The sequence below is a fragment of the Dermacentor albipictus genome, chromosome 9 (assembly GCF_038994185.2).
Source record: "Dermacentor albipictus isolate Rhodes 1998 colony chromosome 9, USDA_Dalb.pri_finalv2, whole genome shotgun sequence".
Taxonomy (NCBI): Eukaryota; Metazoa; Arthropoda; class Arachnida; order Ixodida; family Ixodidae; genus Dermacentor; species Dermacentor albipictus.
The window spans coordinates 86,015,863-86,031,573 of NC_091829.1; the positions used below are offsets into that span (position 1 = coordinate 86,015,863).

The 15,711-nt window shown below is 49.1% G+C and overlaps 1 protein-coding gene and 1 long non-coding RNA gene across 3 annotated transcripts in view; one reads left to right on the forward strand and one right to left on the reverse strand.

Moving 5' to 3' along the window:
* Window positions 1-15,711, reverse strand: part of LOC139049471 (uncharacterized) — a 288,699-nt gene that overhangs the window by 12,584 nt on the left and 260,404 nt on the right. For both annotated transcript variants that reach the window (XM_070524949.1, XM_070524948.1), the window contains exons 2-7: window positions 12,959-13,139; window positions 11,418-11,494; window positions 11,203-11,301; window positions 10,666-10,905; window positions 9,297-9,409; window positions 1,133-1,250 (exon numbers count right to left, since the gene is read on the reverse strand). In XM_070524949.1, the coding sequence (XP_070381050.1) occupies window positions 1,133-1,250; window positions 9,297-9,409; window positions 10,666-10,905; window positions 11,203-11,301; window positions 11,418-11,494; window positions 12,959-13,139 (828 nt within the window). The remainder of the gene's footprint in view (window positions 1-1,132; window positions 1,251-9,296; window positions 9,410-10,665; window positions 10,906-11,202; window positions 11,302-11,417; window positions 11,495-12,958; window positions 13,140-15,711) is intronic.
* Window positions 7,436-14,517, forward strand: LOC139049474 (uncharacterized). The gene is made up of 3 exons (XR_011508332.1): window positions 7,436-7,624; window positions 12,970-13,167; window positions 14,235-14,517. It is a non-coding gene; the product is annotated as an uncharacterized lncRNA (long non-coding RNA).

A 15,711-nucleotide genomic window follows, 5' to 3' on the forward strand; every position in this document is an offset into this window, starting at 1 on the left:
CTTACGATGAACGTCACCCGTATTTTGTCCGAAAGTTGCTTTCTTGTCCAGCCACGGCAGTGCCGTTCCCACTTGGCAGTACACTGTTATGGTGGCTGGCACCACCGCCGCATGCTGTAGCATGAAATGACTGGCGCGCGCCCAGTTTCCCAACGTGCGTTGCTTTGCTTTTGTTTCCGCCATCAAAGCTGCCAGTGTCTAATCGTGATTTGAATAGCACCGAAAAAATGCATTACACTGGAGGAGCGACAGTGCTAGCCACCTTAACAGTAATCGCAGGTAGGAATGGCACTGCAGCTTCAAATGAAATACAGGTGACGTCATCTCAGCAGGACAAGCAGCCCCGCATTCCGCGTCGAAACCGCGTGCATGTGTGCAATGATGGCTGGTCGATGGCACGCACTGTGCTTTCAGTTATGCTTCGGCGACACGCTCTGCTGTTAGCATTTTATTTGTATTCGATAGTACGTCTGCTGCGGCACTTGCAAGGATGCAGCTCATTACAGCGTGAACGGGAAATATCCATTAGGTGTTCGATGGACCTCCCGCATTCCTAAAATGAACGTCTATTTGAGGTCATTTATGTCCAGCTGCGATATCCTTTCAACGTTGCAGAAACATGATCTGGATGGGACTTAAATTATCCGTGGTACGTATTTGTAATGTTGTTTGGAGAAATATAGCTATCTATGGAATGTGTGCAATGCGCAAAGCATTATGTTCTACGGACATAAATTTGTTCTCTGGGTAGCATTTAAGTTCGCACTTTTACATGTCGAAAATTTAGCAAACTGAAAAATACGTGTGACAGAAAACGCAGCACAAGCTCTATAATTGTCAATGGATTGTTTATTTCGCATGCGATTTTTTTTTTCTTTTTGCTATATTTAAGCCATGCTTACGAAATAGACCATCAGTTGACAGTCAGCGTTTCTGTTGCACTCTCTCTCCGTCTATCGGCTTCGTTAGTGGTCGTGTTGTATTAGCAGTATTTCTCCAGTTCTGGCGGTGAAGATCGGGCTTGAGCGCGCCCTTTGGTTTCGTCCGTGTAACGCGTGTGATGGGGCAACGCGCGCAACTTGTGAGTGACGCGTGTGACGTATACAAGCCGCGGCGGCTTTGCTTTCCTCACCTGGCGTGAGCACGAGCGACTCGTAGCCGCTGGTGGCTGACGTCAGCTGAGTGGTGCAGGTCGAGTCAGAAGACAGCGCCACGTAGACGCGTCCTGTGCCGGCCTCCTCGCGGTACAGCTGCGCAGAAAGAAAGAAAAAAAAACTAAAAAACATAGAAAAAAACAACAAAGATGGAAGATGTGAACGTAGCAAAAGCCACGATGACACAGAGTACAAGAAACCCAAGAGTTTTTCTGGCACGCGCCCCTCTTAGAAACATTTTAACACCCTTAGGGAGTGTATAAAAGGCGCTTGGTTTGCCCCCTATACGACTAATACGCTCACGCTTAAGGTAGAATCGATGATGGGGACAAATAGAGCTTTATTATATGGCATTTTTTGTGCGGGCAAGTAGGCTGATAGCATGCGTCAGACGACGCGGAAACTGTTTGAAGTACACTTTAATAGTCACCGCTTTCAAACTCTCGTATCAGATGTTTAGGAGCGCCTCAGGTGGTCAAAATTATATAGATTTCAACAGTTTCTCATATCACAGGAGGGGGAAGCAGCCGGACCGAGACGTTTGAGTTGGCCGTCCTGTGCCTTAATATTTAAAGCACCTGAAAGGCACTCCCTAATCCTGGAACCACAGTTGCACCACTTACTGTAAGAAACATTTGCGACCTTTCGGCGCTTATCTTAAGCATCAATAGTTATTTATCTCGCGCAGATTTTTCAAGCTGCGCTTGGTAACTTCAGGCAATGTGGTATGGAGGTATCAGCGTGATGTAGCGTTCCCGACATAAAATTAGCGACCTCAAAATATGAAATAAAGGGAAGTGTACGCAACAGCGATGACAATTATTGATGGAGTATAAGGTAGGCCCCAAATGGTGTAAAAAAGCTTAGAGTGTAGGATTTACGCCTACACAATAACAATCCTGAGACCACACACTACGCCCTTTAAAGTGCACCTATAAGAGAGTACTGAAACCACGCGGTGCGCATTGAAAACATTACACCTATAAAGGAGGAGTGGAACCACATGCTACGCCTTTAAAACTATGCACCTATAAAAGAGGAATCCTAAACCCGCACTCTACACCTATAAAAGAAGCGTAAAAATTCCATCAACACACTCTGCTTATTATCGTGCTTCAGCGAGCAACAACCGCTTTCTTGCCTATTCACTGCTCTTCCGAGACAGTCAGTGCAACATCAATGTTGTCACTTCGGCAGAACAGCGCACATTCGGAGACAGATACAAACAAACTGAGAAGGACTAAGCGCCGGGTCTTCGCACGTTTGAGTGTGCGCTGATCTCTTGGAAACAATGGATTGCCAGGACACCCAACCCTGCACTTTCTCAATTTAAACTGGTCCTTCAGTGTGTCCCTTACCGCGAAACACATTTCGTCACGAGAGCCCGATCTTTTCCAAGCGTCGCTTTCAACTGCCGCTTCAAATTTCTAGGGGCGTGCGAATATCCGAAACTTTCCGCTAACGAATCGAATAGTGTCCTATTCGATTCGGTCTTCGGATCGAGTGGCCACTCTTCGTAAATGCGAATATTTTTGGAATAAATTTGGAATATTTTTAAACGTCAACTGTGTCCAAATAAACACAAAATTGGAGCAAAAGTGTGGTAAATTTTCACCTCTGCTGGCGTAGTATAGACAAAGCATGAGAACTTAGGATACTTCACCTAGGTAGCCATACTTTACAGCCTGTAGAGCGATAATTCGCACTCTCTTAAAAGAGCCCTGCGCATGCGAGGATGCTACTTGTTTGCTTCTTATGACAACGGCTATTCATTACTCGAAAACTATTCGATTCGTATTTCAGTCTAAAAAAATCACTATTCGTACACCCCTACTAACTTCAGATGAGGCATTCATGGGCGCCGCCTTCTTGGGCTGTCACACGAACAATTTCTCAGTTTCGTGCGCAGTTACGTCAGATGAACGTGGTCGTGAAATACAGAATACATCCGTGCGACCGTTTTTCTGCTTACGAATGGACTGTAGTGCCGTGCGTTTGGTTGTTACGAATTGCAAGACATCTTGTGCTAACAGTCCAAGATGGCGGCACTCGGACGCTTCCGTGAAATAGTCTTTATAGACAGTGAATCGATATATTTATACATTGTGTGCATAGTCGCCGCATACGTTCTTTAACGTTGCGCAGGACGACCGCATATAATCAAAGCCCCGCGCAGCGTGCGACGTATGTATCTGCCTCCGCGTCGCCGGAAGAGGTCAGCAAAACGGAACCGAAAGCATTCCTCACAGGTCGACACCAAACTGCAGCTTTCCACGCACGAGCCACGTTCCGAGGATGAGAAGTATATGCTCCCTGGCGCGGCCACTTTCGCCCTGACAGAAATGACAGGGCGCGAAGAAAAAAAAACGCCGTGGCCCCGTTTTGCGGCGCGCGCGGCATCAAATACACGGTCACGCCACACGTGGGCGTTCTCTGTTTGGGATAGCTGTTAAGCCCTGCGCGCCCACCTTCGCTTACATTTTTTGTTTCGTCTGCAACTTCGCCCGCTTTTTCTTTCCTGTCGTCTGCTGTTGCGGTGACGAGGGGAGATCCGCAACTGAGAATTAGGGTTAGGCCGCGCGCAGCGAGAAAGGCCTTCCGAGGGAGGCGGCTCGCGCACAATGAGCGTCCCGCATTATATCTTCCGGAGTTCCACCGCGCGCTGTCTGCATTTCATTGTTTTCAGACCGGCGCGTTTTTATCCGGGTGCAAGCCTGTCGTCCTCGCTGCTCTCAGGCTATGCCGAGAGGACAGAAGAGAGCGGACGTGTTTCGTAACTCGCGTTATGGAAGAGCCACAAGAAGCGAAGTGGCAAAGCAAATAAAACGCAGCACCGGACGAAGGACGCCCGCGGGTACAGCTGCTGGTGAAGAAATAAATAAACTACAGTGCCTTTGAGGGAAAGCCTTGTGCACGAGCGTGTATGCATAAGCAGCGGCGTCCTTCGCTATCTCTGCGCTTCGTCCTCTTTCCCTTTCACTGCGCGTCGTCTGCTATCAGCGCCGTCGGCGACGCGGCCGTGAATCGTCTGCTATCCGAACGGCCGGTCGTCTGCTGGCTCCCTTGACGCCCAGCCCGGGATCGTGGGAGAACGACCTCGTCGCTTGAGAAGGCCTGCCTTCCTGCCAAACAAACGCTGCGGGCCGCGAAGGCATCATCGCCTGTGCGGCACCACCGTGGCTTCAGCGAGGCGGCGGCCTGTCTTTGTGGGCCCGCAGTGTTTGTGTATATAAACTGTGCGGCATACAACACACACCCCTCATGGACGATAAATAAGCGCTTCGCTTATTCCGTGAACCGTTCTCTCTCTTTCTTACGCCCACAGCGCTTCGTCTGGTGCTTTTCGACCTCGTCTCGTGCGTTTCCTTTTTTTTATTTATTTAGTTTTCTTTAGTTGCGTGAAAGTTGCCGCCACCTCCCGCCTAAAACACTGACGCCGAGCTGACGGCGCGTGGCCATTGGTTGGCGGTCACGTGGCGCTGCAGATTTCGGGTTTTCGGTGCAGTCAAATATCGTGCGTCAAGATGACCTCCGCTTTAGTTTACGCAGCTAGTGCTATGTCATAGGCTCACTTCTCAATGCGGATGTGGGTCTGTGTGTGTGTGTGTGCGTGTGCCCTTGGCATCCGCGGGGGGGTGATTGCAAAAAGAAATATATGCAACGAGAAAGCCTTCGGACGAGAAGAGAATAATATACGGAAAAGCCGCAATTACGATGTCCGACAGTTCTTCCTTTCTCTTTATTTATTTATTTTTCTTTTAGTCGTCCAGGTCGGGCCCACAAAGGCGACATCACGCGGGGCGGCGCGTTCGTTTGACTCCGAAGCCGGGGGATGGCGTTGTACGCGTAAGTTCACAGGGCGTACCCGGCCGCGTGGCCTGCAGCTCTCGCGCGGGTGTTTGTTCATGGCGAAGGCCCTTCATATTCTCCGGCATTGTCTATTTGCCGCCGTCCCTCCACCCCCTCTCTCTCTCTCTCTCTCTCTCTCTCCCTCGGTGACGCCGCCGCTCCTGAACAACCTGCAGTAACCTGCAGCGAGTTTCATTAGCACGAGCCCGCGGGCCAACGCGCGCGCGGTCGGCAAACGGTCAGCGGTTTCGGCGACTTGACCGTTGCGTCATTTTCGAAACGACGTTGGCGACAAGCGCGTGCCCTATAGCGTCGTTTCCGCGAAACGACTTGAAAATGCAGACGAACCTGACTTTTCTTTCGCGCAGTTTTCCCTCCGGTGCGAAAAAATGGAGCAGACTGGAACAGACTACAGAGCAGACGACGACCAGGAAACTGCAGAAGCTCAGTTGCGTGTGCATGGCGATCGGCGAGGAGGAGGAATAATTATTGTGCGCTAGAGCACACACACACACGGACGTGCGTTTCCTCCATTGCGATAGCGGGAACTTAAAGCCAACAGTTCACTTTGGCGAAATACCTGCAGGCGTCTCCTCTCCCCGGCCCCTTGGGTTATTCTTTTTTTTTATTTGTTTTCCTCGTCGCTTGAAGAATAGAAGACGCGGCCTTGCAGTCGCTAAGCCGCGCTAAGTTAATTGCGCGCTGGTGCGGACTGTCCGGACGGACGCGGTCTGTCCGGCCTAATGTTCTCTGAAATTTCGAGGAAAGAGCGAAAAAATGATAATAATAAAGAGAGAGTGAGAGAATAGGTTATGGAGCGCCAAGCGACGGGTACTTGGTGAACTGGGAACGACCGCAGAGCGAACTCCGGACTGTGCGGCTATAATAGGGAGTCGGACAATTAAAGCAAGCGTGTCCGAGGAACGCAGCTACACACACAAAAAAAAAGTAAAGAAGATGAAAGAGCGCAATCCCCGAAATTGCCCAGAAAAGACGCTTTGAGGAAACGCGCGCGGTCGCGTGCGAAATCAGCTTCCATTAGTTAGGCGCCACTGCGCTCGCTGGGTCGTATTTTCCGAGTAGTTGTAATAACAGGAGAATAGTCGTCGCTGGAAGCCTGCTTTTTCCCCCAAGGGGTTTTTTTTATTGTTATTTTTTTTCCGGGAAACAAATGGCAGATAAACTCGCTCGGTGCAAAGGAAGGACGACGAACTTCCGTGTGGAGCTTGCCTGAGTATGTATGCGATATGTTCCGGGCTTTTCCCAAAAATTTCTTGCCTTCGGGCTGATATATTCGTGGCGGAATATGACAGCGTCTATTTACTGAATATTGCGGTATTATAAGCCCACATCGCCGCCCTTGTCTGTAGAGTAGCCCTCGCGGCATCCGCCGGGCTGGTCCGGCGGCTGTGGCATTGCGCATGCTAAGCACGAGGTCGCTGGTTCGAATCTCGGCATTCGCATTTCGGTGAGGTGTGAAAATCCCAACGCGCCCGTGCGCTCAGAATTAAGCGCACTTTAAACGAACCCAGCTGGTCAAAATTACTGCAGATCACTCCACTGAGGCGTCTCTCATAACCCATGCATTCGGGACGTTAGACCCCAAATCTCCAAATAGCACTCCCGGCATAGAATCGGATCTGGATAAATGTGCGAAAGCAAAAACTCAATTTTCCTTCATTCGGAGAAAAAAATATTGGATAGTGCTGAAGAAAATGGACTCCAAACTTCACTTTTTCTTCGCGCCGAAGTCTCAGTACTTTTGCTAAGCAAGCGTGACGTAATTACTTGGAACATATTTTTTTAGTGCCGTTTTGGCAAAAGAAATGTTCTCAAAACTTTCTAGGTTGAGTATTTAGTCATTGAAGAGTGCAGTGTGGTCCTTCTTTTTCGAGAAACAATCGGTATTTTCGAAGTGGCTGCTCTTTCCGCACTAGATCAGGGACTGCAGCACTTTTGTATAGAAAAATGTATTTCTAACTTCTGTTTCTTGACTTTCGCGCCAGAGCTCTAGCGCCGGTGAATCAGTGTGACGTCACGGGTTTCGACGTATATTTTCGCATTTGGGACGCGTTGTGATGCAAGTAAGGGTTCCCCACGACACGTAGTTGCTGAGTTCAGTCTTTGGCTTCTCTATAATACGATGTAGTTCCTTAACGATAAAAAAAAAATTAGCTGGAGGCCCGAGCAGCTAGACGCCTCGAAAAAAAAAAAACATCTGTGACGTCACGCCGGGTTGGTGCGAGAGCTTCAAGGCGGCGTCGCCACATCCGCATTTCGTGTTTGCCTTCTCTTCTGGCTTATGGATCCCTTTGTATCAAGTTAACGGTGGAGTTCTCGACGTTGTGGAACGGTATCTTTTTCAAACATAGGATTTCTGTAAAGGGACTGTCCCTTTAAAAGCACGCTGCTTGATAATTAAGGCGCACAACGTTGGGGGAGCACCAAGCCGGGCCTGGGTAGGGGCATTCCTGGGCCCGACGAATTCGGGGGCCGAAGAAGACGTGCCCTTGTGGGTGGCCGATGGAAAACCGGCGCTGGAACTCGATTACGGCAGGGAAGGCACCGAGCGAAAGGGAGAGGGCCCCGTTCTTCTTCTATACACAACGCTTCGCTTGAAGGTGTGTTTTTTTTTTTTTCTTCTTCATCGCTCGAAGTTGCGTTCAGCGCATGCGCGGCGTGTCTCTATCTTCGCAGGGGCGATGAGCGGAGTTTAAAAAAACATTCCGAGTCTTTAGAACGCCCGTAATGGCCTTTCGTTCCGCCGAGGGCCCTTCTGCAACAACCGCGGAAATGGTTCAAACGCGGGCGTGACTGAGGAATGCGAACCTTTCCCTCTCTCTCTCTCTCTCTTTCCGGCATTGAGATTCGGAAAGAAAGCCCCGGAGGGCAGCATACCGCGGCCGCAGGTCGTACTATGCGGAAAACGCGACTTAAGGTCAGGCGCCGCGTCTGTCGACCTTCCAAAAGGGCGAAGGCGAGCAATACCGACAGAAAGAAAGAAAGAAAGAGAAAGAAAATCGTACACCGGTGCGTGAAATTGTGATTTCTTTTGATCATTATTACTCGACGACGGTATTACGCTTTGTGGTTTCGCCGTTCAAGTTCACGCGTTTTTTTTACGCGCGCTGGTCGAGCTCTTGACACGGTTTGTATACGTTTGCGTTTCACGGTTAGGAACACGCGAGGTCGTCACGGGCGATTCGCCGGTATTTAACGCGTGCTGTCGCTTGATCGACGCGCATGGATGAGTTTGATTGTGGCCGCGTAGCCGACTTGCTGCGATCACGCCTGCGTCGTTTGCACGTGCACTTGGACAACGGACGCAGGGCTTAACGTTTCGTCGAAGGTCTGCGCGGACAATTTTTTTCTTTTTTTCATTTTCTTCGCAGGCGCGCGAGAAATAGACCTTCAATCGAAACGCGCGACCGGCAGCCTTCGCGGCCCGGAGAACGTGCGAGTCTGTTAACGCGCGTCAGTGCTCACTTTTTTTGGCGCAGTTAGGTTAATTTACCTCCGCAAACGGGCAATCAAAAGTCGATTAAGAGCTGGTTAGCACGACGTTTTCGGTTCTGAAAGTTGCGTCGAGAGATGTGAGAAAGAAAAAAAAAAACGGTTACTCGTGCTTTAACATCCACTCCCCAGGAAAAAAGAACCTAAAGGTAAGAATACAAGTGCAATCGCGTTAAGGTATCGAACTCGGCGAACATAGGTACTTTCAGAAACGGCCAAAAAAGTCTGCGCTCACGAGCGCGCGCACAGACCTCGATAGTGCCCACGCTGGCACCGAGCCAGTCTTTGCCCCGAGCACTTTTCGAACAGTACCCTGCGAAATGACATCGCCAACCGTGATACTGGTGATCACTATCGATCGACCTAGCAGATGCTCCGCCCTCCAAGTACGCTAGACACGAAGCATGCTAGACAAGTGCTCTTTCAAGGTATGCTAAACACGGAATGGTTCATGTTCTCATATCTGACGCTCCCAGAGAGAGTTCTCGCATGAAGTCCACATTTTGTAAAAGTGACAAAAAACTCTGAAAAACTGGGAAGAAATTCGTAATCCGCTCTTTGGCAGCACGTTCCTCACGATTCTGACTATTCCAACGATGCGGTGAATTTAGGCGTTCACAGTAGACAGAATTATTCGGCGCCCGAAGCGGACGCGCCGACGTGCGATATGCATCGCAGCGACAACTAGCACACTGAAGTCGGAACATCGCGGGATCGCATTTTTTGAGGGTCGCGATCTGGCGGTCGTAATCGCAGTGTGCAGTTTGCGCACCCACTCACCCCGCAGCGGTATCGCGGCCGGGACTCCGGGTCCTTCCGGAGGTCCATGAGGGCCAGGTAGCGGTCTCCGCCTCGGCCGCTCTCCCAGTCGCCCAGGCACAGGAAGCTCACGTCTGCGCGAGACGAGACGAGAAGCGCATGGTCAGCCGTACACAGGGGCGGGAGTGCATTCGGATGGTAAATTGGGATGTTCTCCGAGTAGTTACTCGATACTTAAACCAAACTCGGTGTCCAGGTCTTGCGCTACTTGGTACGTGAAACGGGTCCAGTCTCCATAGTGCTACTCGGCCCTTGAATTAACATCGCCTCTCGTGGTACTCGACACTTGAATGACACTTGCACGGATCTAAGTGTCTAATGCTATACTAATACTGCATGGACATACAAGCTACATGGCACAAGTATGTAAGAACGTTCAGAGCCATGGCTCGAACTCATGGAGTGAGTATCCGAGAGAGAGAAAAAAAAGACAGCAGCACTCGTCCGGCATATCTTTAGGACAGCCGACTTTGCTTTCCCGACACTGTTGCAAAGGCGACATGCACGAGCAAAATGGCACATTATGAACACAAGCAAGCATAGGACGAGCGCCGCTACCAACTAATTCAGTGAGCTGTGAATGTTTCCTGTACACCAACAACGTCAGCACATCCGAGAGTCTATACTATACATATTTCAGTTTCATGCTCCAATTTCCAAAAAAGCATAATAAGACAGTTGGCTTTGGCGCTCATCATCATCTATATTTCTGTAGGTACGTCTCTCCCCTTGGTTCCTGTCGTTCCCACAGCAATGTTTTACCAACCAGCGTAGCAAGAAACGTTTCCTAGCTGCCACGCTCTCCGAACTGATATGATCCGCCACGGCCTCCTCCTACTGTGGCTAGAACCAGGACGCTACGACGCGAGCTTAACGGCTGAGCTGCGAACAGTCACCAAAAGGAAGGCAATCATTCCGTTGCGTCCTTGTGCGAATATTCGGAAGCGCACCGTCTCCCCCTTCCCCATCCGGAATCAAAATCCTGTATGACTCCATAGAAAAAGACATCTAAGCCCATATAAAGACCCGTATGGGGTGCCATATAAAAAAACAGCATGTTCCTAAGGCAGACGGGGCAAATCCAATATGAGCAAGCTTTATATAATCCTATGGGAACACGAGGGTTCTTAGATGGGAACCATATATGGTCATATAGAGATCATATGGAACTTGCCCCATACGTTCAATGGGAACGTACTGGTTTTTGTGTGGGACCCCAGCGTTCATATGGGGTTACTGAATGTGGAAATGAAGGTCTTTTGTTTTTTTGATAAATGACGGAGCCCCCCCCCCTCCCCCCCCTACCCTTCTCCCCCGTGAGGCTGCTCACCGAAGTCGGGGAAGGAGCACTGGCGGAATCGCACGGTGAGCCCGTCGCCCCTGGGGCAGTTGCTCAGCTCGGACGAGTAGGGCTCGGCGCAGCGGAACTCCTCGCCGTTGGCGCTGTACTGGAAGCGGTAGCGGCCGTTGATGGGGCAGAACATCTGGTGCAGCGAGGAGCCGGCCATCGAGGGCGACGGCGGCTCGCCCAGCAGGCCGTTGGCCTTCAGCTGCTCCTCCTGGTGCTTCCCTGCGAACGCGTATATCCGCCGCTTTTTTACCATCGCCTTCGTCACGTAACCCTTCAATGCGTGCGAGAGCTATAAGAGTTTCCTACAAAAAATGTTAATATTTGGGAGAACTCTCGCGCTGCAGTGGTTCAGCTGCCGTGGGAACAGCTGCCATGGTGCGTTGAAATAAATTAAGTTGTTGAATTTAACATCCGGGAAGTCATGAGGGATGCCTTTGAGAGCGGCTCCAGATTTTTAGCGCTGTAAGTATGCTAGAAAAACAGTGGACCCATATCAGCAGATCGGTCGACACTCACTGTAGAGGATGATTTCGGTGAATCGCCGCTCCGACACGGCCCGGTCATCGGGACAGGTAGCTCGGGCTGCCTCCTCGTTCGTGTAGCATCGGGCGAGTCCTGGACACAAAGCATGGCGGACGGCACAGCGTGAGCCAACGCGTGCGAGTCTGACACAGTCAACCTTTGCGGTTGTAATTGCTTTTAAAAATTTGAATATTGGCGCGGCCACTGACCTTCCGCGTGGATCTGGATCACGTTCGGGGTCTTGAGCGTCAGGTGGAAGCAGCGCATGCAGTCTTCTGCGCCCGTACTGCGAGAAGGAACACGGTAATAGTATTAAGCAACGGTCATCTGCTGGCAGGAGACGAAATGATGGGACTCAGCATTTCGAATGGATAGAGATAGGAACACTTTGTTGGATGAAAAGCAGAGGGGTCGGCGTGAGGTAAAAGCCCTCCAGATCCTATCATAAGAAACCAACAAGCACTTACACCAAGGACAACTTAGGGGAAATTATTTGTGCTTAATAAATTAAATAAAGAAACGATTCATTAATGGCAATTAAAGGGAATGAAAAAACCACTTGCCGCAGGTGGGAACCGAGCCCACAACCTTCGCATTTCGCCTGCGATGCTCTACCAATTGAGCTACCGCGGCGAAGCTACCGCGAAATGAGCTAAGGCGAAATGCGAAGGTTGTGGGTTCGGTTCCCGCCTGCGGCAGGTGGCTTTTCATCCACCTTAATTTCCATTAATGTATCGTTTCTTTATTTCGTTTATTAAGCACAAGTAATTTCCCCCGTGTTGTCCTTGGTGTCAGTGTTTGTTGGCTTCTTATGATATGACTAATAAAAATCGGGGCCCTCGGTTAACCCCCTTTCTTTTCCAGATGCTGAAGTTTCTTAAGAGCTTCTAGAGGGCAAAGTGAAGTTGAGACTTTATCCAACAGCAATTCTAGGTGTATGCGTGGGAATGCCGGGAAGCGGGGCTGGCGTTTTTCTCGGAGACCTGGTGTGCTATCCTCGCACACTGACAAATTCCGCCACGTTGGCATTTTCATCCAATCGGAGAGGCTCTAGCAGCCCTGTGAGCCAATCAGAGCTGACAAGATGGCCAACTCGACTATATGGCGCGGAATTTGACAGCATATAAACAGCGCCTTCAAAGCGTGTCTGGCTAACAGCGTTCGATCCGTCGCAATAGATTATATCTACTCAATCTGTGTAAAATAACGTTATTGTTATTATTAATGTGCTGTGTTGTGCTGTTATAGTAAACGGAGCCGGCGGACCGACACCCCGTGTGTACTGTGCGTAAGTTCCAATTGTGCGTTTTCGTTCTCTTTGCTAACTTGTTACTTTGCTAACTTGTTACTAACTTGTACCCGCCGTGGTTGCTCAGTGGCTATGGTGTTGGGCTGCTGAGTACGAGGTCGCGGGGTCGAATCCCGTCCGCGGCGGCCGCATTTCGATAGGGGCGAAAACACTCGTGTACTTAGATTTAGGTGCACGTTAAAGAACCCCAGGTGATCGAAATTTCCGGAGTCCTCCACTACGGCGTGCCTCATAATCAGAAAGTGGTTTTGGCACGTTAAACCACATAATTATTATATTATTTTTATGTGAGCGAACAATACTGAAAAATGTATCGCGGCTGGAAAAAGCACCTTTTGTGATCCTGTTCTTTTTTTTTTAATTTCCCGTCGGGTACGGTGCACCGCGTCTCGAGGCACATGTGTATAGGGTTAGGTTATAGTATAGGTGTCGCGTATGTACCTGTCCTTCAGGATGACGTGGTGCCCCCGACGCCGATGGCAGCGGCCCCAAGGCGGTATGGCGTCCACCTCGACGGTGATCTCCGAGTAGGAGACCACCGAGCCGCCGTACGCCTGCGTCGCTTGCGTCTGCATCAAGAACGTTCCGTGAAGCTCGACGGGGAAGTAGCACACCGCGGAGCCTGCGGGGAGGAGAGATCGACGGAATAGGTTAGAGAGAAAGCATTTTCCTTTTTTTTTGTCGCTGTTGCAAGTGCTTATGCTATATATATATATATATATATATATATATATATATATATATATATATATATATATATATATATATATATATATATAAAATGTGTGTAAAGCAATACATATCGAACAGAGCGAGCACAAACAACAAACAAACAAACAAAACAAGAAATGTTAAAATAAATGGGAATAAAAACCGAAACACTATCACGCATAGTTCATATATAGAAAGTTCAGTTTATGGCATTGTGTGTACGCCACAGCGCGTAATTTTTGCATAGTAAGTAGTGATAGTTTGTAAGAAAGAAGTGAAACATAAATAAAATTAAAGCCCAGACAATGACAGCTCCCGTCCAGTTTAACTAAGCGCATTCTACCATAGAAGGTACACCCCGAAGCGTTCCCCTCTGGATCTGTCAAGGCCTAGTACCTGAAGTGAGCACGCAGGTAACAAACTCCTACCGGTGGTCAAAATTTATCAGGAGTCTTCCCAATGGGGCATTCTCTTTTAGTCTGGGTGTCGTTTAGGATGTTTAACCCAATCAAGTGGTGCAGGCGTTTACCTGGCCACTGAAATGCCTACTCATCTAATGTAAACGTTGAAAGGAGCAAAATTATTTTTCCTTTCATGAAACATCCTCCAATATGTGGATTACCGCAAAAATAATTTGCTTACCAAATAACTGTTGCTTTTTTGAATGTGTGAGATCTTGCAACCTACTCGTTATGCGTGTTCTCAGCTTCTATTAGCTTGTATGTAGTAGAAGCTGGTCAGGAAAAGTGATCGGCCTTGGAAAACTCGAAGCTTCGCCTTTCCCAGCTCGTGATGGTTGAACTAAAGAAAGAAAAAGTATAAGGGCGCGCCTCTTATGGACTGAGTGGCAAACAAAAGCACGCAGGTGTGCTCTGCTGCAGCGTGCGCTCCCAAATATGAAGCACGCTGAGCAGCATTCATGCGACCCAGCTGCTGCCGACCGGGCGGCGCCTCCCGTTATCGTCTGCTCATCGTCTGCTTGTCGTCTGCCGCCGTTCGTCTGCAGGTGGGCTATTCTGCACCGCCGGTGCGAGCACTTTGAACCTCCGCGACCTGCCGTCCTACCGAGGTGCCAAAAGAGTTCGGCGCAAGAGTTTGCACGTGTCGTGAGCTCTTGTTGGTGGAACACGTGCCCCCCCCCCCCCCCCGCTTCACAATGAAGCCGCGACTGAAAGAGAAAGGACGCACGAAGATGCGGAGAGCGAATAGTGACGTATTTATATTTTAGGGGGACCGTATACTAAGCTGTATTAGTTGCGCACCAATAATAAAAAAAGCTGTTTTTCTTTTTTCTCTGTTTTTAACTCTTAGAGGAGGTTTCGTAAGCTAGAGAATATGCATAAGCAAAGGACGGGTGGCGATGCCTCGTTGACGCTCCCACACCGTCTCGTCATGACGTCACGGAGTTTGACAGCGTTTACTTGTTTACTTGCGTCTATAATTAATCGTATGTCGGTAAATAAGGACTACGTTTGCATTCCGAAGGAACCACATGACCTAACCTAGTATGCTTTAGAAAATGTGATTTATTCAGAGGAAGTTGGAAATGTTGGCAACTGCTGTGTCGCCGGCTATCCACAAACAATTGATTATCAGATAAGAAAATGATGATAGCATGAGGTGAGAGAACTATTTTCCGCGTCAAAGCGGCCCAAGTACGACACAATATTTAAAAGCCAGTTAGGTACGTCCCCCTGACGTGTCGGCGGTAAGATTCCGCCGCACATAATTGAAGAAGATGGGACTTCGGCTTTATTTTTCTTTAATAAGCAGCGGTTTTCCGCTGAAGGACCGAAAACAGAATTTTCACAGAATAAAACTGGCTTAGTCTTCACCAGAAGGCGTCACGAGCGGCTACGCGTTTGCGTGCTACCCGCCAATCATTAAATGAACGAGATCGTTCCCGTTCGAATAGCTGCCGGTTTGCTTCGGCCAAACTTAGCGCCGCTCCGGTGCTAACAGCAGCCATAAGTGCTGGTTTGGGCTGGTCGGTTAGGTCCGGTTAGGTATCGTACTGGAAACGGCTCAAAATACAGGGGCGGGTGAACAGACGACGCAAGCACTTTGTCGTCTGCTCAGTCGTCCGTGCCTATTGAGTTTTTTTTTTTCTTTTTCAATCTGGAGCAGCAGACGGTGTCTTCCAAGCAACCATGCAACGCCCGAGCGCCCGGAGCATGTGTACACTCGCCGCTTTATATATATATATATATATATATATATATATATATATATATATATATATATATATATATATATATATATATATATATATATATATATATATAGTAGGCAAAGAGGGTTTCTTCAGGCTACCTTTCAAACGTAAAGAACTTGAGTGGTGCTACAAGGTAAACAGAACAAGTATTTAATTTCGACAGTTTCGATCGGTGGACCGATCTTCGTCAGGGTTTACAAGGTATATATATATGCGAACACGTGCTTCACACTGTTCGCGCAGTCGGGAGCCTTTGTCCGTCGTCTAG